The 25,053-nt window shown below is 42.8% G+C and overlaps 1 protein-coding gene across 1 annotated transcript in view; it reads right to left on the minus strand.

Moving 5' to 3' along the window:
• Positions 1 to 25,053, minus strand: part of cnmd (chondromodulin) — an 83,258-nt gene that overhangs the window by 24,581 nt on the left and 33,624 nt on the right. Inside the window, exons 5-6 of the mRNA XM_063052810.1 lie at positions 16,525 to 16,678; positions 9,224 to 9,456 (exon numbers count right to left, since the gene is read on the minus strand). Of these exons, the coding sequence (XP_062908880.1) occupies positions 9,224 to 9,456; positions 16,525 to 16,678 (387 nt within the window). The remainder of the gene's footprint in view (positions 1 to 9,223; positions 9,457 to 16,524; positions 16,679 to 25,053) is intronic.

A 25,053-nucleotide genomic window follows, 5' to 3' on the forward strand; every position in this document is an offset into this window, starting at 1 on the left:
ACCCAGTGACCCAGTGACCCTGTGACCCCGTTGCTCGATTCATGGTTCTAGGTCACATAGACACAATGAAGATAGTAAAGCTGAAAGGGAAATTTTTCCACTCAGATTGTCATGAAGTGTAGCTTAGCATATAAGGATTCACCAAGAAGAAATCTGTCCAGAGACATTCAGGGTTAAAGCTTTAGGAATATTTAAAATTAATGAAAAGGAATTGCATACAATATTGGTCAGTTGTACAGTGAAAGTTGAATGAAAATATATGTTGAAGGACAGAGTTAAGAGTTAAAACTGTAATGTATGGAAATCGGAGATCAAATTAGAGTATAACAGTTTGTAGTCATTTACACACAAATCACACCTTGCTGAGTTACAGATAGAGCTTTTACTTGTGCCACTACTTATTTTAATACACTTTTCAATACCGTTCTGGGTTGTGCTGATCTAAGTCTTGACTACTTTTTGCCCTGATTTGAGCAAGGGAAAGCTAATTGCACTCTTCAATTCCACTTCAGTGGGGTTGTCTTCCAATATTCTATTAGTTCTACATTCACCTGAGTCAATACTGATTCCGTGGGAAGGAGGGCAGGAGAAAGGGAATATTTACATTATTTCCACCTTTAACCATCTATATGGTTGAACCGCCTACAAATTATTCCTCTTCTTTTACTCTTTTAATGCCTTGTGGGAATTTCCGAATGATATGCTTTAGTTTATCAGGGAAGGTGTTACTTTGTTTCTTCTTTTTGGTCCTTGGTCACTCTTCACTCTGGTTTGAGTCTGTTTTTTCCCTCATTTGTAAACTTTTGATGCTAATTTATAATGGCATTTCGTAGATTAGATGACAGTTCCATTACTGAGTGCAACCACTCTTTTGGAAAAGGTCACAAGGGTTTTCTCAAATTATACTTTGTAAGTTCAGAACATTTCTTGTCAAATTTACAGTTATTTTTCACTGCGCCGTACAGCACCAAGTTCATGCCAATTATCAACCACTCATTTACACTAATCCTTTACTAGAGCTATTTTATTCCCCACCTCCCCTCAGACTCTATCACTCTCACACTCGGGGTAATTTACAGTGGCCAGTTAACGTCCCAACCTTTGACATGTGAGAGGAAATTGGAGCACCTAGAGTAAACCCATATGGTCAAATTTCAAGGTAGCCTTGACCTTCTATGTTCTCTTTTCTCTCCCTCCGATTCACCTCTGGTTCTCTTAATATGTTTTCCCTTCCCATACCTTCTCCAGCAATCCCACCATTGCCCTTTTTCTTCCCTCCATCTATCTCTATCTACCAGATTCTCTTCTCTACTTGGTTTCTTCTGCTCTCTATCCCTCTGTTAAATGGTTCCCTTCATCATGTTTCTTTCCTTACTAGATTCCAGCACTTGTAGCCTTTGTGTTCCCGCTCATCACCCTTAGCCTCTGCCTCCACTTTCACCCTCACTTCCTCCAACCTAGCTCCATCTGCCCACCATTCCTCACCCCTACTCCTCCCTCCTTCTTTCTATACAAGCTATCTTCCATTTCTACTCTTAGTTCTGAGCAAGATCTTGACCCAAAAAGTTGACAATTATTTTCTCTCCACAGAATCTGGTCCGCCTATTGTGCTCCTCCTGTAATTTGTTACTTGTTATATTTGTGCATGATTTTGGCTAGATCACACTTAGAGTATTGGTTGCAGCTCTGTTTGCCACACCATAGAAAGGACGCGACTAAGCTAGAGAGAGTGCAGAAGAGATTCACCAGCATGTTTTCTGGAATAGAGAGCTTGTATTGAAATGAGAGGCTAGATTATCTTTTCCCTGGAACACAGAAGGCTGAAGGGTGATCTTATAAAGGACATAAAATAATGAGTGTATATATAGAGCATCTAGTCATAGTCTTTTTCCAAGGACAGGGGAGTCCAAAACTAGAAGTGATATATTAAAGAGGAATCTGAGAACCATGTCTTACACATAAGTACAGCTATTTGGCTTAGGAGGTGACACAGGCAGATACACAGATAGGAAAGATTTACAGATTTACATTGAGCCATATACAGGTAAATGGGATTGAATTGGATAGTCATCGTGGTTGGTATCATTGAGTTGGACCAAAGGGCCTGTTTTCATGTTGTATTATTCCAGGAATACCTATATATTGAAATCTCTGGCATGAAAGTTCCTTGCAAAATGCTGCTGGAACTCAGCAGGTCTGGAAGCATCTATGGAGAGGAATAAACAGTTGACATTTTGGGCCAAGACCTTTTATCAGTCATGATGAAGGGCCTTGGTTCGAAACGTCGACTTTCTACTCCTCTCTATAGATGCTGCATGACCTGCTGAATTTCTCCAGCATCTTGTGTCTGTTGCATCTGCAGAATATCTTGTGTTTATGAAAATCACTTTATCTTGAACATCCTGTGGTGGATAAGATGACTAACTGGACCAGCTACACAAATACTGTACATTGACTACAAAAAGTAAGCTTGCAGTTGGGTGTTCTGCAATATGAAATTCATACGGTACTGGTTTGAAGGAAAAGATGAGCTCCTATATAACTATTTTGGTTTGGCAAACTTGTCCATGTTCAACTGACCTAAATAAGTGTGTCAAATTATGTTTCAGTCTTAACCAATAAGTGCGTACTCAAGAGGTCAATCTGATTGGTCTCCAACTGAAAATCAAACTGGAAGATCCACCCCTTAGTGAAATCCTGGTCTGAGGTGTTCAAGTCAGGTGACCCTGACATGTATTTACGAAACAATCAGGAGTGCCAAAAGACAACACCAGTCTAAGTATGGTGAGGCTTGCAAGCTATAACAGGCTATGAAGCAGAGTTAGAAGACATCACTGGGGACAGTATATCCCTCCCAAATGAGCTGGATGCATTCTGCTTGTTTTGTAAAGAAGGTCAGTGAAATGACACCAAATGCCATGGCACCTGTTCCCATGGTCAGCTTTGTAGATGTCAGCTTGGCCTTCCTGAGTTTGAACCCATCGAAAGTAACCACCCAGATGAAACCCCCAGCCATGTCCTCAGATCCTGCATGAGCCAACTGGCAGGAGCATTCAGCCATCTTTAACCAAGCTCTACCCTAATCTCAGGTTTCCACCCGCTTTATGGAGACTACTATCATCCTAGTACCAAACAAAGATCAGATAATGTGCCTTAAGCTCTCCTCTACAATCACTCTGAGCACTGGTGCCCCACAAGGCTGTGTACTCAGCCCCCTGCTGTACTCACTGTACACCCATGATTGTGTAGCCAAGTTTCCAACAAACTCAATATATAAGTTTTCTGATGACACAACAATTGTAGGCCGTATCTCGGGTAATGATGAGTTTGAGTACAGAGAGGGAATTAAGAACCTGGTGGCGTGGTGTGAAGATAATAACCTATCCCTCAATGTCAGCAAGACGAAGGAATTGGTTGTTGACTTCAGAAGGAGTAGTGGACTGCATGACCCAATTTACATCGGTGGTGCGCAAGTGGAACAGGTCAAAAGCTTTACCTTCCTGTTTCTCAGCTCCACCCATAAGGACTCGGTAGACAAGCCCTCTAATCTGTCCTGCCTGAGCACTGCTGTAATATTTTCCCTAACAAGCAATGCTACTCCCCCACCTTTCATTCCTCTGCCTCGATCACATCTGAAACATCGGAACCCTGGAATATTAAGCTGCCAGTCCTGCCTCTCCTGTAGCCAAGTTTCACTAATTGCTACAACATCATAATTCCACGTGTCAATCCACGCCCTCAACTCATCCGCCTTCCCCGCAATACTCCTAGCATTGAAATATATACACCTCAGAAGATTTTTACCACGACTCACAACCTTTCTATCAGCGGATTTGCTTAAACTTTCAATATCATTTATTTTCACCCCAACCACACTGTCAGCTCTGGCACTCTGGTTCCCATCCCCCTGCAAATCTAGTTTAAAGCCTCCCCAATAGCACTAACAAACCTCCCTGAAAGGATATTGGTCCCCCTGTGGTTCAAGTGTAACCCGTCTCTCTTGTACAGGTCCCACCTGCCCCAGAAGAGGTCCCAATGATTCCGAAATCTGAAACCCTGCCCCCTACACCAGTTCCTCAGCCACTTGTTCCTCCTCCAGAGCATCCTATTCCTACCCTCACTGGCACCTAGCACAGGTAGCAATCCTGAGATTACCACCCTTGAGGTCCTGCTTTTCAACTTCCTACCAAGCTCTCTATACTCACTGTCCAGGACCTCTTCACTCTTCCTTGCTATGACATTGGTACCGATGTGCACCACGACATCTGGCTGGTCACCCTCCGACTTCAGAATGTCATGCAATCGATCAGAGACATCCTTGACCCTGGCACCTGGGAGGCAACAAACCATCCTGGATTCTCTGTCACGACCACAGAACCTTCTATCTGCACCTCTAACTATCGAGTCCCCTATAACTACTGCTCTCCTCTTTTCCCCCCTCCCTTCTGCACTGCAGAGCCAGACTCAGTGCCAGAGATCCAGCTACTGTAGCTAGTCCCAGGTAAGTCATCCCCTCTAACAGTATCCAATGCAGTATACTTGTTGTTATGGTCACATTAGTGGGATTGTATTACAGACCACCCAATAGTCAACGAGACTTGGAAGAGCAAATCTGCAGAGAGATAGCAGGCAACTGCAGGAAACATAACGTTGTGGTGGTAGGGGATTTTAATTTTCCATACATTGATTGGGACTCCCATACTGTTAGGGGTCTAGATGGTTTAGAGTTTGTAAAATGTGTTCAGGAAAGTTTTCTAAATCAGTATATGGAGGGACCAACTAGAGGGGATGCAATATTGGATCTCCTGTTAGGAAATGAATTAGGGCAAGTGACAGAAGTCTGTGTAGGGGAGCACTTTGGTTCCAGTGATCATAACACCATTAGTTTCAATTTGATCATGGACAAGGATAGATCTGGTCCTAGGGTTGAGGTTCTGAACTGGAAGAAGGCCAAATTTGAAGAAATGAGAAAGGACCTAAAAAGCGTGGATTGGGACAAGTTGTTCTCTGGCAAAGATGTCATCGGTAGGTGGGAAGCCTTCAAAGAAGAAATTTTGAGAGTACAAAGTTTGTATGTTCCTGTCAGGATTAAAGGCAAAGTGAATAGGAATAAGGAACCTTGGTTCTCAAGGGATATTGCAACTCTGATAAAGAAGAAGAGGGAGTTGTATGACATATATAGGAAACAGGGAGTAAATGAAGTGCTTGAGGAGTATAAGAAGTGCAAGAGAATACAAGAAATAAATCAGGAGGGCAAAAAGAAGACATGAGGTTGCCTTGGCAGTCAAAGTGAAGGATAATCCAAAGAGCTTTTACAGGTATATTAAGAGCAAAAGGATTGTAAAGGTTAAAATTGGTCCTCTTGAAGATCAGAGTGGTTGGCTATGTGCGGAACCAAAGGAAATGGGGGAGATCTTAAATAGGTTTTTTGCATCTGTATTTACTAAGGAAACTGGCATGAAGTCTATGGAATTAAGGGAAACAAGTAGTGAGATCATGGAAACTGTACAGATTGAAAAGGAGGAGGTGCTTGCTGTCTTGAGGAAAATTAAAGTGGATAAATCCCCGGGACCTGACAGGGTGTTCCCTCGGACCTTGAAGGAGACGAGTGTTGAAATTGCAGGGGCCCTGGCAGAAATATTTAAAATGTCACTGTCTACAGGTGAGGTGCCGGAGGATTGGAGAGTGGCTCATGTTGTTCCGTTGTTTAAAAAAGGATCGAAAAGCAATCCGGGAAATTATAGGCCAGTAAGTTTAACGTCGGTAGTAGGTAAGTTATTGGAGGGAGTACTGAGAGACAGAATCTACAAGCATTTGGATAGACAGGGACTTATTAGGGAGAGTCAACATGGCTTTGTGCGTGGTAGGTCATGTTTGACCAATCTATCGGAGTTTTTCGAGGAGGTTACCAGGAAAGTGGATGAAGGGAAGGCAGTGGATATTGTCTACATGGATTTCAGTAAGGGCTTTGACAAGGTCCCGCATGGGAGGTTAGTTAGGAAAATTCAGTCGCTAGGTATACATGGAGAGGTGGTAAATTGGATTAGACATTGGCTCGATGGAAGAAGCCAGAGAGTGGTGGTAGAGAATTGCTTCTCTGAGTGGAGGCCTGTGACTAGTGGTGTGCCACAGGATCAGTGCTGGGTCCATTGTTATTTGTCATCTATATCAATGATCTGGATGATAATGTGGTAAATTGGATCAGCAAGTTTGCTGATGATACAAAGATTGGAGGTGTAGTAGACAGTGAGGAAGGTTTTCAGAGCCTGCAGAGGGACTTGGACCAGCTGGGAAAATGGGCTGAAAAATGGCAGATGGAGCTTAATACTGACAAGTCTGAGGTATTGCACGTTGGAAGGAGAAACCAAGGTAGAACATACAGGGTTAATGGTAAGGCACTGAGGAGTGCAGTGGAACAGAGGGATCTGGGAATACAGATACAAAATTCCCTAAAAGTGTCGTCACAGGTAGATAGGGTCGTAAAGAGAGCTTTTGGTACATTGGCCTTTATTAATTGAAATATTGAGTATAAGAGCTGGAATGTTATGATGAGGTTGTACAAGGCATTGGTGAGGCTGAATCTGGAGTATTGTGTTCAGTTTTGGTCACCAAAACTGGATATAAATAAGGTTGAAAGAGTGCAGAGAAGGTTTACAAGGATGTTGCCGGGACTTGAGAAACTCAGTTACAGAGAAAGGTTGAATAGGTTGGGACTTTATTCCCTGAAGCGTAGAAAAATGAGGGGAGATTTGATAGAGGTATATAGAATTATGATGGGTACAGATAGAGTGAATGCAAGCAGGCTTTTTCCACTGAGGCAAGGGGAGAAAAAACCAGAGGACATGGGTTAAGGGTGAGTGGGGAAAAGTTTAAAGGGAACATTAGTGGGGGCTTCTTCACACAGAGAGTGGTGGGAGTATGGAATGAGCTGCCAGATGAGGTGGTAAATGCGGGATCTTTTTTAACATTTAAGAATAAATTGGACAGATACATGGATGGGAGGTGTATGGAGGGATATGGTCCATGTGCAGGTCAGTGGGACTAGGCAGAAAATGGTTCGGCACAGCCAAGAAGGGCCAAAGGGCCTGTTTCTGTGCTGTAGTTTCTATGGTTCTATGGTTCCTGGGGGTCAATATCACAAATGACCTGACTTGGTCCAACCAAGCAGAGTTCACTGCCAAGAGGGCCCACCAGCGCCTTTACTTCCTGAGAAAACTAAAGAAATTTGACCTGTCCTCTAAAACCCCCACTAATTTTTATAGATGCACCGTAGAAAGCATTCTTCTAGGGTGCATCACAACCTGGTATGGAAGTTGTCCTGCCCAAGACCGAAAGAAGCTGCAGAAGATTGTGAACACAGCCCAGCACATCACACAAACCAAACTTCCGTCTGTAGGCTCACTTTACACCACACGCTGTTGGAGCAGTGCTGCCAGGATAATCAAGGACATGGCCCACCCAGCCAACACACTTTTCGTCCCTCTTCCCTCTGGGAGAAGGCTCAGGAGCTTGAAGACTCATACGGCCAGATTTGGGAACAGCTTCTTTCCAACTGCGATAAGACTGCTTAACGGATCCTGACCCGGATCTGGGCCGTACTCTCCAAATATCCGGACCTGCCTCTCGGTTTTTTTGCACTACCTTACTTCCCATTTTTCTATTATTTATTTATGATTTATAATCTAAAATTTTAATATTTACTATTTTTAACTATTTTTAATATCTTTAGTATTTAATATTTGTAATCCAGAGTGTGAAGCGCAGAATCAAATATCGCTGTGATGATTGTGCGTTCTAGTATCAATTATTTGGTGACAATATTTATTATTATCATTATTATTAATGACCACTGTCCAGTGGAACTGGCATCCACCATCATGAAGTGGATTGAGAGGCTAGTCACAGCACACATCAACTCTAGACCCCCAGACAACTTGACCCATATAAATCAGCTACCACTGAAACAGGGTGCTATCTTCCTGTCCTACACTTCAGCTCTGGAACTTGATAACTAAGGCACCCATGTCAGACTCCTATTTATTGACTATAGTTCTGCCTTCAACACCATAATTCCAAACAAGCTCACCTTCAAAGTCCTAGATACAAGACTCTACATCCACCTCTGCAATTGGATTCTTGTCTTCCTGAACACCAGACAGTAATCACTAAAGATAGGCAACACACTCCCACTACACCTCCTGCTGCTTCAGGAAAGCAGCTAACGTAATCAAGGAGCTCCCCACCCCAGTCACTATCCCTTCTCCTCCCTTATGTCAGACAGAAGATATCAAAGCCTGACAGTACCTATCATCACTCTGCTATCCCACCCTTCAAATGAACCTCCCATACGTTCAAAGATGAAGCACTCTTGCACTCTTGATTTCCCACTCTACCTTTTTGTGGCCCTTGCACTTTATTTGTCTACTTGCACTGCATTGTCTCTGTAGCTGAAAAACTATCTTCTCTATTCTGCTTTTTGTATGACCTTGATGTAATTTTATTTGGTATCATCTGCTTAGATGGTTACCAAAGCACAAGTTTTTCATTGTATTTTGATACACGTCATAATAATAAACCAATATCAGTATAATTTGCCTCCTGATTTCTATTAGTTTTTCCATCATCTCCAAGAAGTTAATATAGAATGCAATAGAGTACGTTCTACTTGTCTGGTTGAGTGCTGTTCCAGCAAGATTTTTGGAATCATTCAGGGCAAAGTCTGTTTGATTGGTAACCCATCCACTACATTCAACGGTTACACCATTTAAGGTGAAGTGTCATGGCCACAGGGTAGACCTTCTATGTCATTATGGCAGATTACCAAGGCATCTTTGATGAAAACTCTAAAGAATCACAGGTTGTATACCGTAGGAGGACAAGAGGATCATATATCCTGACATCTACTTCAATTTCCTCTTCAAGTCATAAACCATGCTGGACCTGGAACTCTCTCTCAAAGAACTCCAAGGGAGTCCCTGTGAGATAGGAGTTGCAGTGATTCAAAAGGAAAGCTTATCATCACCATCTTCTCAAAGGTATATAAGGAGGGACTGACTTTAAATTCTGATCTAGCCACTGATGCCCATAATCAATGCAAAACGAAAAAGAATGTATTCTTTGAGGCTTTGCACCAGTTACTTGGCACGGATGCCAAGCCATATCTCAGTTCTATTAGCTAATTAACTGTTATTCATGGCCTATGAGAAATAATACTTGTACGTACATGATAAGGGTTTTCTGCATTGAAGGTAGATGGTCCCCCTTCTTCTGGAATGGTATCATTTGCCCTTGCATCTTGAGCTTGTACCTCAGTTGTTTCAACATCAACCTCAGCAGGAACTCCCACAATTTGGCCAAAATCATCCACTGCACCAGGGTTAAACTCAAACTCATAGTAGTAAGGGTCGGGTATCAGAGGCTTCTCATGGTCCACTGATCTTCTCCTCCTTTGACCATCTGTGAAGACAATATTATTTACATTGCAACTTTGAGTAGCTTCAAAATAAATCTTAGTTTTAAATATTCAGTTGTTAATCAGTTTCAGCATTTCAGGACAACTTTCTCTGCTGTATAGTTGGATGGTTCAAACAGGTATGAGAAAAAGATTGAAGAATCTATGAAGCTCATCTATAGATTAAAGGTTCATGTCACTTAATTCAACAGGAAAATACAAAAGAATATATAAGACTGGATTTTTTTCATTTAGCCAATAAATTTATAAACACACCATTGAAGGTCCATCTGGAAAATGGATTCTTATTTTTATTCTTCAATAAAACCCTGTGCAGACTATAAATGTCAACCAGAACTTACATTTTCATCTCTTTTGCTTTATGACTGTCACACATTGCTTTCAAATTTTGATTTAGCCTACCAGATAATTCCACTCGCTTCAGGAGTGAATGTGGTGAAAGACCAGAGTGCGAACGTGGGTGGAGATGGGCAAAGAGCAGAAAGGCGTTGGTGATTATGTGCAGGAAAATAAAGAGAATGTCAAAGAGAAAAAATTATATTGAATTAGTCTCCAATTGATATCAATATTAATTTTGATTACAACGTAATGAGTAATCGAAAGGCAAAAGGAGGAGATGTGTGTTTCATGGTAAACCCTTGGTGCTGCTCTGATGTGGCAGTTTTGTTGAATTCGTGTTCTCCCTGACTTGGAACACCTAATGGCCAAACACCATCCATCTAATTTACCTAGGGATTTATCACCCGCAATCCTGACCACAGTTTACATACCACCAGCGGCCAACTATAATCAAGCGCTCGTGATACTGCATGATGCTGTCTCCAAACAAGAAACTGCCCATCCTGAAGCATTTAAAATCATAGTCAGAGACTTCAACCAGGTTTGTCTGAAGAAAACCCTGCCTAATTACCATCAGCATATAACCTGCCCACTAGAGATCCCAAGAAACTGGACCACTATTATAATAAGTTAAGGAATGCCTATCATTTCATGCCCAGGCCGTATTTCAGTAAATTGAATCACTTGGCCGCCCTTCTCCTACCTGCATACCGGCAGAGGCTGAAGAGAAAAGCTCCAGAGATTAGGACAACAAAGAGTTGGTCGCAGGAGGTAGAGGAGCGGCTATGGGATTGCTTCGACTCAGTGGACTGGGCCATGTTCCGGGACTCACCTGGGGATCTGAGTGAATACGCCATGGTAGCAATGGACTTTATTATAACAGCTGTAGGTGAGTGTGTCCCCACACAATCTTTCTGAGTCTTCCCCAATCAGAAGCCCAGGATGAACCATGAGATCTGAAATCTGCTGAGGGCCAGACCAGAGACATTCAGGTCTGGTGACCTGGAACGTTACGCGAGGTCCAGGTATATTCTCTGGAAAGCCATCTCACGAGCAAAGTGGCAATTCCAGACCAAACTTGATTCAATGAAGGATGCTCGACAGTTGTGGTAGGGCTAGAATACTTCCACCTCTTATAAATTTAAATCAAGCCACATAGGTGACAACAGGGCTTCACTTCCAGATGAGCTCAATGCTCGCTGGCTCACTTTGCTCGCTTTGACTGCCAAAACCTGGAGGAACCATCATGAACTCCCACAGCCCACAAAGATTTCAATCTCTGAAACTGATGTGCAAGCAGCCTTCAGGAGGGTGGACACGCGAGAAGCACCTGGACCAGATGGGGTATGTGGTCGAGTACTCATGACACGTGCTGATCAACTGGCTGAAGTGTTCACTCAGATCTTTAACCCTTCGATTCGGTAGTCTGAGGTTCCCACCTGCTGCAAGCAGGCTTCAATTATCGCGTTGACTAAGAAGAACATGGTGACCTTCCTCAATGACTATCATCCAGTAGCACTTATAAGCATCCATAGTGATGAAATGCTTTGAGAGGTTGGTGATGAATCATATCAACTCCTGCCTGAGAAGTGACTTGGAACTGCTCCAGTTTGCCAACTTGAGCAACAGTTCCACATCAGATGCCATCTCATTAGTTCTTCACTCAACCCTGGAACATCTGGGCAGCAAAGGTGCATTCAGCTCAGCATTCAATACCATCATTCCCTCAACACTACTCAATAAGCTCCAAGCCTTAATACCTCCTTGTGCAATTGGATCCTGGATTTCCTCACTTACAGACCACAGTCAGTTCGGATTTACAACAACATCTCCTCCACAATATCCATCAGCACAGGTGCACCACAAGGCTGTGTGCTTAGCCCCCTGCTCTACCTGCGTTACGTTTATGACAATGTGGCTAAGCACAGCTCCGATGCCATATTTAAGTTTGTTGATGCCACCACTGTCAAGTGTGGTGATGAATCAGCATATGGGAAGAAGATTAAACATCTGGCTGAGTGGCACCATAACAAGAACCTCTCACTCAATATCACCCATACCATAGAACTGATTATTGACTCTGGAGAAGAAAACCAGAGGTCCATAAGGCAGATCTCATTGGAGGATCAGAGATGGAGAGGGTTAGCAACTTTAAATTCCTAGATGGTATTTTTTCGGAGGACCCTGGCCCAGCACATAAATGCAATTATGAAGAAAGTACGGCAGCGCCTCTACTTCCTCAGAAGTTTGCGGACATTTGGCATGACATCTAAAACTTAGACAACCTTCGATAGATGTGTATATGGGAGAGTATATTTACTGGTTGCATCACAGCCTGGTACCGAAACACCAATGTCCTTGGCCAAAAAATTCTATGAGAAGTAATGGATACAGCCCAGTCCATCAAGGGTAAAGCGCTCCCAACCACTGAATACATCTACATGAAGCGCTGTCACAGGAAAGCCGCACCCATCATCAGGGACCCCCACCAGACAGAGGCCATGCTCTCTTCTTGCTGCTGCCATCAAGAGAAAGATACAGGAGCCCCAGGACTCACACCATCAGGTTCAGAAACAGCTAGTACCCCTCAACCATCAGGCTCTTCAACTTGGAGGGATAACTTCACTTTCTCCTAATATGGTTACTATTCTAAAGATTTATTGAGTGTCCCCACAAGAAATGAATCTCAGCAACACACATCAAAGTTGCTGGTGAACGCAGCAGGCCAGGCAGCATCTATAGGAAGAGGCGCAGTCGACGTTTCAGGCCGAGACCCTTCGTCAGGACTAACTGAAGGAAGAGACATGAAAATGAATCTCAGGGTTGTTTATAGTGACATATATGTACTTTGATCTTAACCTTACTTTGAACTTCTAACTTTTTAAAAACAGTCCAAAAGCTGATGCAACTCTCGATCAAAGTCTGTTTTAATAGCCAACAATGCTTGAAAAATAACTGAAAAAGACATACCTGATCTGAACAAAATAGAATGAAATATCAAGCCTGAAGAATAAGCTTAGTAAGGCTCACCTTTTGGTGCAAGGATTCATTTGACAGGAGCACATATTGAAGAAACGCCATGGAGTTTATTGATTTTTATGTGATTACATAGACACAAGAGCTTCTGAAGGTGCTGGAAATCCAAAGCAACACACACATGTGCATGCCTTCAAAATCCCTTTTTTCCCTGGATCTGGAATACCTTGTACTGCTGTGTAAACATTTCTGGCTGCCTAGGGAGTTCCCGGCTGTTGTTATCACTGCTGTGTATATTCCGTTGCAGGCTGGTGTTGACCTGGCTCTCAAGGAACTGTAGGAGACCATCAGCACCCTGGAGACTGCACACCCGGAGGCTGCCTTCATCGTTGCCGGAGGCTTTAATACAGCACCACTGACTAAAGTCTCTCCGAAGTTTTACCAACACATCCAGGAGAGCACATGGGGAGATAGCATACTCGACCACAGCTACTCTCCCTTCCACAACGTTTACAAAACGCTTCTCTGTGCGCCTTTTGGAAAGTTGGCTCATTCCTCCATCTTGCTTCTGCTGATATAAAGGCAGAAGCTGAAAGAAGAGATTAAAACTGCGCACTGTTGGTCCAACGAATCAGCCTCCATGCTACAGAACTGCTTTGATAATGTCAACTGGAATGTCTTCCACAATGAGGATGTCTTCAAGTTCATGGAAGGGGTCATGAGTTTCATCCGGAAGTGCATCAAGGACGTGGTCCCCAAAAATCGGCCAGAGTCTACCAAAACCAGAATCCCTGGATCAACAGTTCCATGTGAGCAGCACTTAACGCGTGAGACAGAGCTGACATTGCTGGTAATCGGCAGGAGCTCAAGAAATGCAGCTACGATCTGTGCAAGGTCATCAAGGCAGTGAAACAACAATACAGGATCCAGACACAACTAGCCACCAACAATACGCCCAGCTGATGGCAAGGTCTGTGCACCATCGCAGACTTCAAAGCTACGTGCAGTGGTGCTGCCAACATCGCTGCCTCTCTCTCAGATGAGCTAAATCTTTTTTACGCTTGGTTCGATGTCGCCAACACTGAGCCCCCTGAGGAGAGCTGCTGAAGTGACCTGCACCTTGGTCATCTCTGAGGCTGAAGTATGCAGATGTTTCCAATGAGTGGACAGTCACAAGGCTGTGGGACCGGACGGCATCCCAGGGTGGGTACTCAGGATGTGTGCAGCACAACTGGCAGGTGTGTTTACAGACATTCTTAATCTCTCCCTCTCCCAGTGTAGAATGCCCTCCTGCTTCAAAACACCCACCATTGTCCCTCTGCCTAAAAAGACCAAGGTAACATGTCTGAATGACTGGCGTCCTGCTCACTCACCTCAATAATAAGCAAATACTTTGAGTGGCTGGTCAAGGATTACATCTGCGGCTTGCTACCACCCACAATTTGCCTACCGACACAACCGATTGACAGATGACGCAATAGTCAGCTCTATCCACTGTCCTTACACACCTGGAGAAGAAGGATGCTCACAAGAGAATGTTGTTCTTTGACTGCAGTTCAGCATTCAACACCATAATTTCTTCCAGGCTTGACAAGAAGCTCAGAGACCTTGGTCTTGACCCTGTCTTGTGTAGCTGGATCCTGGACTTCCTGCCAGATTGCCGGCAGGTGGTAAGAATGGGCTGCCTCACTTCTGCCCCTCTGACCCTCAACACAGGTGCCCCTCAAGGCTGTGTCCTAAGCTCCCTCCTTTACTCTCTGTACACCCATGACCGTGTCACCGCCCATAGTTCCAATCTGCTAATTAAATTTTCTGATGACGCTACACTGATTGGCCTAATATCAAATAATAATGAGGCAGCCTACAGAGAAAAAATCGTTACCTTGACACAGTGTTGTCAAGAAAAAACCTCTACCTCAGTGTTGCAAAAACAAAGGAGCTGGTTGTGGACTACAGGAGGAATGGAGACAGGCTAACCCCTATTGACATCAATGGATCTGGGGTTGAGAGGGTGAACAGCTTTAAGTTCCTTAGCATACACATCACCAAAGATCTCACGTGGTCTGTACATACTGGCTGTGTGGTGAAAAAAGCACAACAATGTCTCTTTCACCTCAGATGGTTGAAGAAGTTGGTATGGGCCCCCAAATCCTAAGGTTTCTACAGGGGCACGATTGAGAGCATCCTGACTGGCTGCATCACTGCTTGGTATGGAAACTGTGCTTCCCTCAATCGCAGGACTCTGCAGAGAATGGTGCAGACAGTCCTGCGCATCTGTAGATGTGAACTTCCCACTATTCAGGACTTTTACAGAGACAGGTGTGTAAAAAGGGCACAAGGGATCATTGAGGACCCAAGAGGAACGTCTGTCAGCTCTTGGGCTGTATTCCCTGGAGTTCAGGAGAATGAGGGGGGGATCTCATTGAAATATTCTGAATGTTAAAAGGCCTGAATAGATTAGATATGGCAAAATTATTTCCCATGGTAGGGGAGTCTAGGATAAGAGGTCACGACCTCAGGATTGAAGGACGTCTATTTAGAACAGAGACGCAGAGAAATTACTTTAGTCAGAGGGTGGTAAATCTGTAGAATTTGTTGCCAAGAGCTGCTGTGGAGGCCATCATTGGGTGCATTTAAGGCAGAGATAGCTAGGTTCTTGATTAGGCAGGGCATCAAAGGGTATGGGGAGAAAGCAGGGGAGTGAGGATGACTGGAAGAATTGGATCAGCCCATGATTGAAACGTGGAGCAGATTCGATGGGCCAAATGGCCTACTTCCGCTCCTTATGGTCTTATTGTCCAAACACAAACTGGTCCAGCTGCTACCATCTGGGAAATGGTACCGCAGCATAAAAGCCAGGAACAACAGACTCCGGGACAACTTCTTCCACCAGACCATCAGACTGATTAATTTGCACTGATACAATTGTATTTCTACGCTATATTGACTGTCATATTATACATACTATTTATTACAAATTACTATAAATTGCACATTTAGATGGAGACATAACGTAAAGCTTTTTACTCCTCATATATGTGAAGTATGCAAGTAATAAAGTCAATTCAATTCAATTCAAAATGTTGGAGGAACACTGCAGGTCAGGCAGCATCCGTGGGGAGGAATAAACAGTCGACATTTTGGTGTTGCAGCCTGAAACATCGACTCTTTATTCCTCTCCGCAGATGTTGCTTGACCTGCTGAGCCCCTCCATTCTTCTGTGTGAATGCACTGCAGTTGGTTCAAGCTCATTTCAGCTAATAACTAACTGCATATGAAGAAAGTTAATAACAGATGCCATGTAGTATTACCCTGAGTTGTGCTGTCTTCTTACACTGACCCATGGAGTTAAACCACTCAAAATGAAATCAAGAAATGCAAACATTGAAAGGACTCTGGCCGTTAAATTTATTTATTATTGATTTTTTAATACATTAATTTTAATTGTAAAAAATTAAGGCATGCTGCCAATTGCACATAATCTGATCTTTGGTTGAATGAACCATTCTGTCATCTTTACAGCGACCAGGGGAATCAGTTCAAGGTTGAAAGCATAAATCTCAAAATCAAACATTGTGTCTTAGGCTAGATTCAATTGTTAATTAATTCTCATTTGTGTCAAGAAGACCTTTTATTTTTCATCAAGAAAGAATATTTTATTAGATTGGACACCATTCCTATGTACTCTTTGTAATCAGAAGTGCAGCAGTCGACAGTAAAATTGACATCACAGTTACCTTTGGTGTAAGTTGGACGAAGCCAGTAAATAGGGAGGTCACCGCACAGTTCCAAAACCTTAGGGCTCAGGAAGGCATGGTCTTCGATTGGTTGGTCTGCAGCCATCCAGATAAGAGACTCTTCTTCAAACTTTGCTGGCATGATTTCATCTTCCTTAAATTGGAGGACAGTAAATAATGCATTTCATTTGGTTATCAATTATTCAAAAATAATGTAGTTATCAACTCTCTGCAATGTTATGGAAATACTAAAGGGAGCTCTACTGTCAACGTATTGCAAGGACTTCTTGTTTTAAACAGTTATTTTATGGATGAAAGTTTCTATGTTCTCAGAACAGAAATCCTCTGTTGTACCAGTTTAGTTGTTATTACTGTAAATATTTAAGGAAACATTTAACAGGATTATTTTACATCACAGTAAAATTTTAACGTGGTGTTTACATTTCCAGAGCTTTTTGTGACTACATTTTCAAATTGATTTTTTAGAAGTATCACCCAAGCAGTACCATTTCTGAAGTATTTTTATGAAGACAGTTGTTCCGTACGGCAACTAGCTCGACTCAGCTCAGCTATGATTATCTTGATCACTTCAATATGAGCAGAGCTGACGCTTCCAGTCAGGTCAGTAATAATTACAAAGACTGGGTGGAGACAAAGGCAACTATGGACCAGGCCGCAGAACATTCTGCAATCTAGAGCACTTTATAATCCTTTTCCTCTTGAAATGGTACCTCCGGAAATATCTAGAATTACACCCATATTGCCACAAGATGGCGACATTAGCTCAGGAGTGACTTCGCATTGATTCACTTACTACAATGATGTTTGCAATCCATCATCAAATGTCGACAAACCTACTGCTGTACTCTGGGACAAGCTCGTGCTGAAGTTATTGGAGATATCATCCCTCCACAAGTGCATAGTTCTTGCGTAGATAGAGAAAACTTCTCCTCTTGATAAGCCATTTCACCAAGGAAAATTCAGAAAAAATCTAATTGACAGAAGAGATATTTCTGAGTGTTCCCTTTTAGGCATCTCTGAGAAAGGGATCTGGTGGAATATCTTGTGAAAAGGGCACCTTGCATTGCTCAGACAGGCATAAAGAAATGCCTTGCTCTCGCTTAAAGGTCTTGTACTCAAGTATCCAGAAGAACAATGTCAGTTGGCAATTTATTTGGCAATTCCACGTGAACAAAGACAAAAAATATCAGAATAGTTTTTGATTTCTTTTCACTAATACAGTATGATCTCATGTTATGAGCATAGATGTTTCTACATACAATCAATGGTGTATAAACATTTCTGTGACTATTATTAGGATTCAGTGAAGTCATGAAAATGTATACTCTCTAACAGTTTAAAGCTAAAAATCTCCAATTAAAATGTCGAAAAAATTCATATAATGACATGTTGAAGTACACATTTCCTGGACTAGGTGCAAAAGGTTAAAACTGCCACAAGGGATTAACTTTCTTGTTTTTTTCTCAGCTTAGTAATGAATGGCCATTAAGTATATTATGCAATCTCTTATACCAACCTGTACTAAAAAACTACTGTAGGCCTTTGAATATTAAAAAAACAATTTATAAATTCCCATATTCTCATATCAAGATGGATTTAAAAATATGCTACATAATACCTTGTAGCATTTAGAGGGCATTTTGTAATAACAGCAAAATTGTTTTTGGTTATCATGCTGAAATTTCCCTAATCTTTCTTGAAGGTGCTGGTATATATTTTGCACTTTAATTAAAACTGATGCTTGATAGTAACACAGTGGCTGATTGCCAGATACTTTCTGTCTGATTTATTAAATGCTCATGCAGTGATTTTGACAACACCATTCCCTTGGTTCTTTTATTCCACTTGTTCTCACAACCCTCATTTCCTTGCTCGATCAATTCTCCGTTTTTGCACAATCCTCCCACCCCCATTTCCATCGCTCACTACACCTCAAACCACCCCCGCCCCCCCGTCACACACCAAATTGAAGTGAACTTCAGGATCATATTTCCCTGAGAGTCATTAGATGGATTGCAATTTATGGATCAGTAGAACTCCATCTCCTGTCACAAAATTTCTAATTGTCCAGATCTGTGCCTCAGAAATCAAATGCTTATTTCTGGACTCTCATTATCTTTCCAACTTGTCTGTTCCTTCAGAATGTAATGACCCTTCTACTTATGCTTTTGTCCCTCCAAATAATTTTCAGATCATCTTTGTCCTTTCTTCATTCTAGATATTACAAAAGCCAATGATCAGAGGATTCCTTACTAAAGCAATCTACCACTTCCTACTGCCTTATTATGCCAGCATGTAATTACCATTAAGTTGCACCTCAGCAGATGATGACTTCGTAAGATTTCCCATTCGATATTTCAGGAATCACTTGGTTTAATAGTACAAATTATATCACTTTATCCAATGACTGTGAGGCTAATTATAGCTGCAAACCATATTTAAGTTTGCTGTTGGCCAAATCAAATGTGTTGTTGAATCAGTATATGGAAGGGAAACTGAGAATCTGGCTGAACAACAACCTCTCACTCAGCGTCACCAAAACCAAGGAGATAATTATTGATCACAAAATACTCTGCAGATGCTGGGGTCAAAGCAACACACACAACACACTGGAGGAACTCTGGGAGGCTCCATGAACTCACCCTCATTAGGGGATCAGAGGTGGAGAGGGTCAGTAACTGTAAATTTTTGGCATTATTATCGTATCAGAAGATTTGACCTTGGATCAGCACGTAAGTGCCATTACAGAGAAGGTATAGTAATGCCTCTACTTTCTTAGAGAATTGTGCAGATCTGTCATGTCATCTACAGATGCACAATGGAGAGTATCCTGATTGGTGGCATCAAAGCCTGATATAGAAACACCAATGCCCAGGAATGGAAAAGCCTACAAAAAGTATTGGATACAGCCCAGTCATCACAGGTAAAATCCTCGCCAGCACTGAGGACATCTACAAGGAGCGCTATCACAAGAAAGCAACATCCACCATCAAGGACCCATAGCGTCCAGGCCATGCTGTCTTCTTGCTATTGACATTGGGAAAGACGACCAGGACACACACTACCAGGTTCAGGAACAGTTATCATCAGGCTCCTGAACCAGTGTGGATAACTTAACTGATTTCAACACTAAACTGATTCCACAACTTATGGACTCACTTTCAAGGATTCTACCACTAATGTTTTCAGTATTATCTATCTATCTATTTATGTATTTCAACAGATTTTTTTCTTTTGCAAATTGATTGATTGTCAGTCTTTGTGTGTAGTTTTCCATTGATTCTATTGCATTTCTTTGTTTTGTGTACACCTGCAAGAAAATGAATCTTTCTTGGAATCATCTATGTACTTTGATAAGAAATTTACATTGAACTTTGAACTTTGAAATTGCTACAGATCTTGATCTGATAAATGATAGATATAATCTGCACATAGTTAATTCAGAAACAAAGGTTCTGAACTTAAAGAGGGGTAACTTTGAAGGTACGAGACGTGAATTAGCTAAGATAGACTGGCAAATGACACTTAAAGGATTGACGGTGGATATGCAATGGCAAGCATTTAAAGATTGCATGGATGAACTACAACAATTGTTCATCCCAGTTTGGCAAAAGAATAAATCAAGGAAGGTAGTGCACCTGTGGCTGACAAGAGAAATTAGGGATAGTATCAATTCCAAAGAAGAAGCATACAAATTAGCCAGAAAAAGTAGCTCAGCTGCGGACTGGGGGAAATTCAGAGTTCAGCAGAGGAGGACAAAGGGCTTAATTAGGAAAGGGAAAAAAGATTATGAGAGAAAACTGGCAGGGAACATAAAAACTGACTGTAAAAGCTTTTATAGATATGTAAAAAGGAAAAGACTGGTAAAGACAAATGTAGGTCCCCTACAGACAGAAACAGGTGAATTGATTATGGGGAGCAAGGGCATGGCAGACCAATTGAATAATTACTTTGGTTCTGTCTTCACTAAGGAGGACATAAATAATCTTCCAGAAATAGTAGGGGACAGAGGGCCCAGTGAGATGGAGGAACTGAGCGAAATACATGTTAGTAGGGAAGTGGTGTTAGGTAAATTGAAGGGATTAAAGGCAGATAAATCCCCAGGGCCAGATGGTCTGCATCCCAGAGTGCTTAAGGAAGTAGCCCAAGAAATAGTGGATGCATTAGCGATAATTTTTCAAAACTCTTTAGATTCTGGACTAGTTCCTGAGGATTGGAGAGTGGCTAATGTAACCCCACTTTTTAAAAACAGAGGGAGAGAGAAACTGGGGAATTATAGACCGGTTAGCCTCACGTCGGTGGTGGGGAAACTGCTGGAGTCAGTTATCAAAGATGTGATAACAGCACATTTGGAAAGCGGTGAAATCATCAGACAAAGTCAGCATGGATTTGTGAAAGGAAAATCATGTCTGACGAATCTCATAGAGTTTTTTGAGGATGTAACTAGTAGAGTGGATAGGGGAGAACCAATGGATGTGGTATATTTGGATTTTCAAAAGGCTTTTGACAAGGTCCCACACAGGAGATTAGTGTGCAAACTTAAAGCACACGGTATTGGGGGTAAAGTATTGATGTGGATAGAGAATCGGTTAGCAGACAGGAAGCAAAGAGTGGGAATAAACGGGACCTTTTCAGAATGGCAGGCAGTGACTAGTGGGGTACCGCAAGGCTCAGTGCTGGGACCCCAGTTGTTTACAATATATATTAATGACTTGGATGAGGGAATTAAATGCAGCATCTCCAAGTTTGCAGATGACACGAAGCTGGGCGGCAGTGTTAGCTGTGAGGAGGATGCTAAGAGGATGCAGGCTGACTTGGATAGGTTGGGTGAGTGGGCAAACTCATGGCAGATGCAATTTAATGTGGATAAATGTGAAGTTATCCACTTTGGTGGCAAAAATAGGAAAACAGATTATTATCTGAATGGTGGCCGATTAGGAAAAGGGGAAGTGCAACGAGACCTGGGTGTCATTATACACCAGTCATTGAAAGTGGGCATGCAGGTACAGCAGGCGGTGAAAAAGGCGAATGGTATGCTGGCATTTATAGCGAGAGGATTCGAGTACAGGAGCAGGGAGGTACTATGCAGTTGTACACGGCCTTGGTGAGACCACACCTGGAGTATTGTGTGCAGTTTTGGTCCCCTAATCTGAGGAAAGACATCCTTGCCATAGAGGGAGTACAAAGAAGGTTCACCAGATTGATTCCTGGGATGGCAGGACTTTCATATGAAGAAAGACTGGATCGACTAGGCTTATACTCGTTGGAATTTAGAAGATTGAGGGGGGATCTGATTGAAACGTATAAAATCCTAAAGGGATTGGACAGGCTAGATGCAGGAAGATTGTTCCCGATGTTGGGGAAGTCCAGAACGAGGGGTCACAGTTTGAGGACAAGGGGGAAGCCTTTTAGGACTGAGATTAGGAAAAACTTCTTCACACAGAGAGTGGTGAATCTGTGGAATTCTCTGCCACAGGAAACAGTTGAGGCCAGTTCATTGGCTATATTTAAGAGGGAGTTAGATATGGCCCTTGTGGCTACGGGGATCAGGGGTATGGAGGGAAGGCTGGGGCGGGGTTCTGAGTTGGATGATCAGCCATGATCATAATAAATGGCGGAGCAGGCTCGAAGGGCCGAATGGCCTACTCCTGCACCTATTTTCTATGTTTCTATGTTTCTAATATGTACAATGAAAAATAATTGTTTTTGTATGATGTCATGTCCAGTACAAAAATCTGACAGCCAATGATAAATGATTTTATATTCTCTGCTAAATGAAAACTTAAAAACAGCAGGTGCTGCAAGCACACAACAGGTCATTCAGCATCTGTGGAGACCAAAACAGAGCCAACAATTCAGATTGAAATGCTTCAGAAACATTAACTTTGATTCAAATAGAATCGTAGAGTCACACTACTTGAAATCAGGCCCTTTGGGCCATCTGGTCCACAACAAAATACAAGAGATTCTGCAGATGCTGGAAATCCAGTGTAACACGCATAATGCCGGAGGGCCTCAGCAAGCGAGGCAGCATCTGTGGGAAGGAATGAACAGTTGACTTTTTGGGCTGAGACCCTTCATCAGAGCGGGAAAGAATGGGTGAAAATGTCAAATTAAGATGGGGGAGGGGAAGGAGTACAAGCTAGAAGGTGATAGGTGAACCCAAGTGAGGAGGAAAGTAGATGAGTGGAGGGGGGTGTGAAGCGAGACGCTGAGAGGTGATATGTGGACAAGATAAAGGGCTGAAGAAGAAGGAATCTGATAGGAGAGGAGAGTGGACCATAGGAGAAAGGGAAGAAGGATAGACACCAGAAGAGAAGTGATAAGCAAGTAAGAAGAAGAGGGGAGACGGGAGCCAGAATGGGAAATGGAAGAAGAGAGGAAGGGCAGGGGAAGAAATTACTGGAAATTAGAGAAAAGCTGTCAGGTTGGAGGTCACCCAGACAGAATATGAGATGTTGCTCCTCCAACCTGAGAATAGCCTCATCTTGGCAGTAAAGGAGGCCATGGACTGACAAGTCAGAATGAGAATGGGAACTGACCATTGACCATTGGTTGGCCACTGGGAGATCCTGCTTGTTTTGGATGGAGCGAAGGTGCTTGACAAAATATTTTCCAAATCTATGTTGGGGCTTACCGATGAGGCACAGAGGAGGCACTGGATGCTGCAGGTGACCCTGACAGTCTCACAGCTGAAGTGCTGCCTCACTGTGAAGGACTGTTTGGGGCCCTGATTGGAGTTGAATGGACAGATGTAGTTTTCTATTGCTTCAGGGTTAAGTGTCAGGAGGGAGATCCATGGGGAGGGGCAAATGAACAAAGGAATCACGGAGGGGCCAGTCCCTGCAAAAAGCAGAGACTGGGGGCAAGGTAAGATCCCAGTGAAGATGGTGAAAGTTGCAGAGAATGGTGTGCTGGATCCAGAGGCTCATAGGGTGGTAGGTACGGGCATGAGGAACTCTATCCCTGTTAAGGCGACTGGAAGATGGAGTGAGGGCAGATGTCTGGAAGATGGAAGAGATAAGGTTGAGGCCAACATTAATAGTGGAGGAAGGGAAACCTCTGTTCTTTGAAGAAGGGGGACATCTCTAATGTTCTGGGAAGCCTCATCCTAGGAACAGATGTGGCAGAGATGGAGGGACTGAGAAAAGGAAGTGTCATTTTTACAAGTGCCAGAGGAGGTAAAGGTATGTTTGAGGTAGCTGTGAGAGTTAGTAGGTGTAGCAAAGATATCAGTAAAGAGTCTGTTTCTTGTAGAGGTTATATCTCCCACAAGAGAAGCCGAAGGTCCAAAACAGGACTTCACACACTCATCAGTTTTCCAGCCAGACATTCATTTACCATATCCTCCTGTTACTCTCACTAGCACATGGTGGCACTGGAAGTAATGCAGAGATTGCTACCCTAAAACAGTTGCTTTTAACTTTTTCCCAAACTCCCTCTTTTAAGACCATGGGCCTTCACCCCTTTCCCTCCCTGTGCCATTTGCGTCGACCTGCACAATGATTTTTGGTAGCTCATGCTCCCCTTTGAGAATGTTCTGTAGCTGGTCCATGAAATCCTTGACCTTGGCATCAAGGAAGCGACATATCATTCCAGAGTCTTACTTCCTTTCTGCCCCCCCCCCAACTATTGAGTCCTCTATCAAGACCTTTCTACCTTCATCTTCTCTACTGAGGTCTCAGAGCCAGTTCTGGTGCCACAGACCTGCCTACTGCTGCCTTTCTTTTGAATGCTCATCCTCCCTAACAGAATACAAAATAGTGTACTTATTTTTGAGGGCAATGGCCACGGGGTGATCTTGCACTATCTCGCTGCTCCCTTTCCTTTCCTGGCGATCACCCAACTACTTTCTGCCTCTACCATAGGTGTGCCCATCTCGCTGAAACACACATCTAAAAACCTCTCGGCATCTCAGATGATTCATAGTGTGTCCAGCTCCAACTCCTGCACGTGGTCAGTCTGCAGCTGCAGCTGGACATCTCGTGGGTGAAGTCCTCAGCGACACTGGAAGTCTCCCAGACCTTCCACAACTTGCAGGAGGAGCATACCACCACTCAAACTGCCAACTGAATGCTCTGAGACTAAAAAAGGAATTCAAGGAAGAAAATTCAATTCTTTATCTGAAGATGCTGCCAGACTTGCTGAGTGCTTCTCAAATTTTCTGTTTTGATTTCACATTCTCCATCTATAATTTCCTAACCAGTGTTGTACAGACCCTTGCCTGCACAGTCCTGTTTGGGTCTGGTGCTACAACTATAAAATAAATGGCAAATATACTGCAGATTATTTTCAGTGGTCATGGGTCTTTGCTGGCTTAAACTCATCCACTAAGATCCAAAACGTAGACCCAGATACCAACTCTGGAAATTCTCCGTGTTTCTTATTGGATGTTTTTGATACTCTGACCAGAGTTGATTATTTGATACAACTCTGTTATGTTACATCAGATCAACCATCTGAAAGCAGGATATAACATCAGAGTTAAGGGTTATTAGCATCGTCATT

The sequence above is a fragment of the Mobula hypostoma genome, chromosome 7 (assembly GCF_963921235.1).
Source record: "Mobula hypostoma chromosome 7, sMobHyp1.1, whole genome shotgun sequence".
Taxonomy (NCBI): domain Eukaryota; kingdom Metazoa; phylum Chordata; class Chondrichthyes; order Myliobatiformes; family Myliobatidae; genus Mobula; species Mobula hypostoma.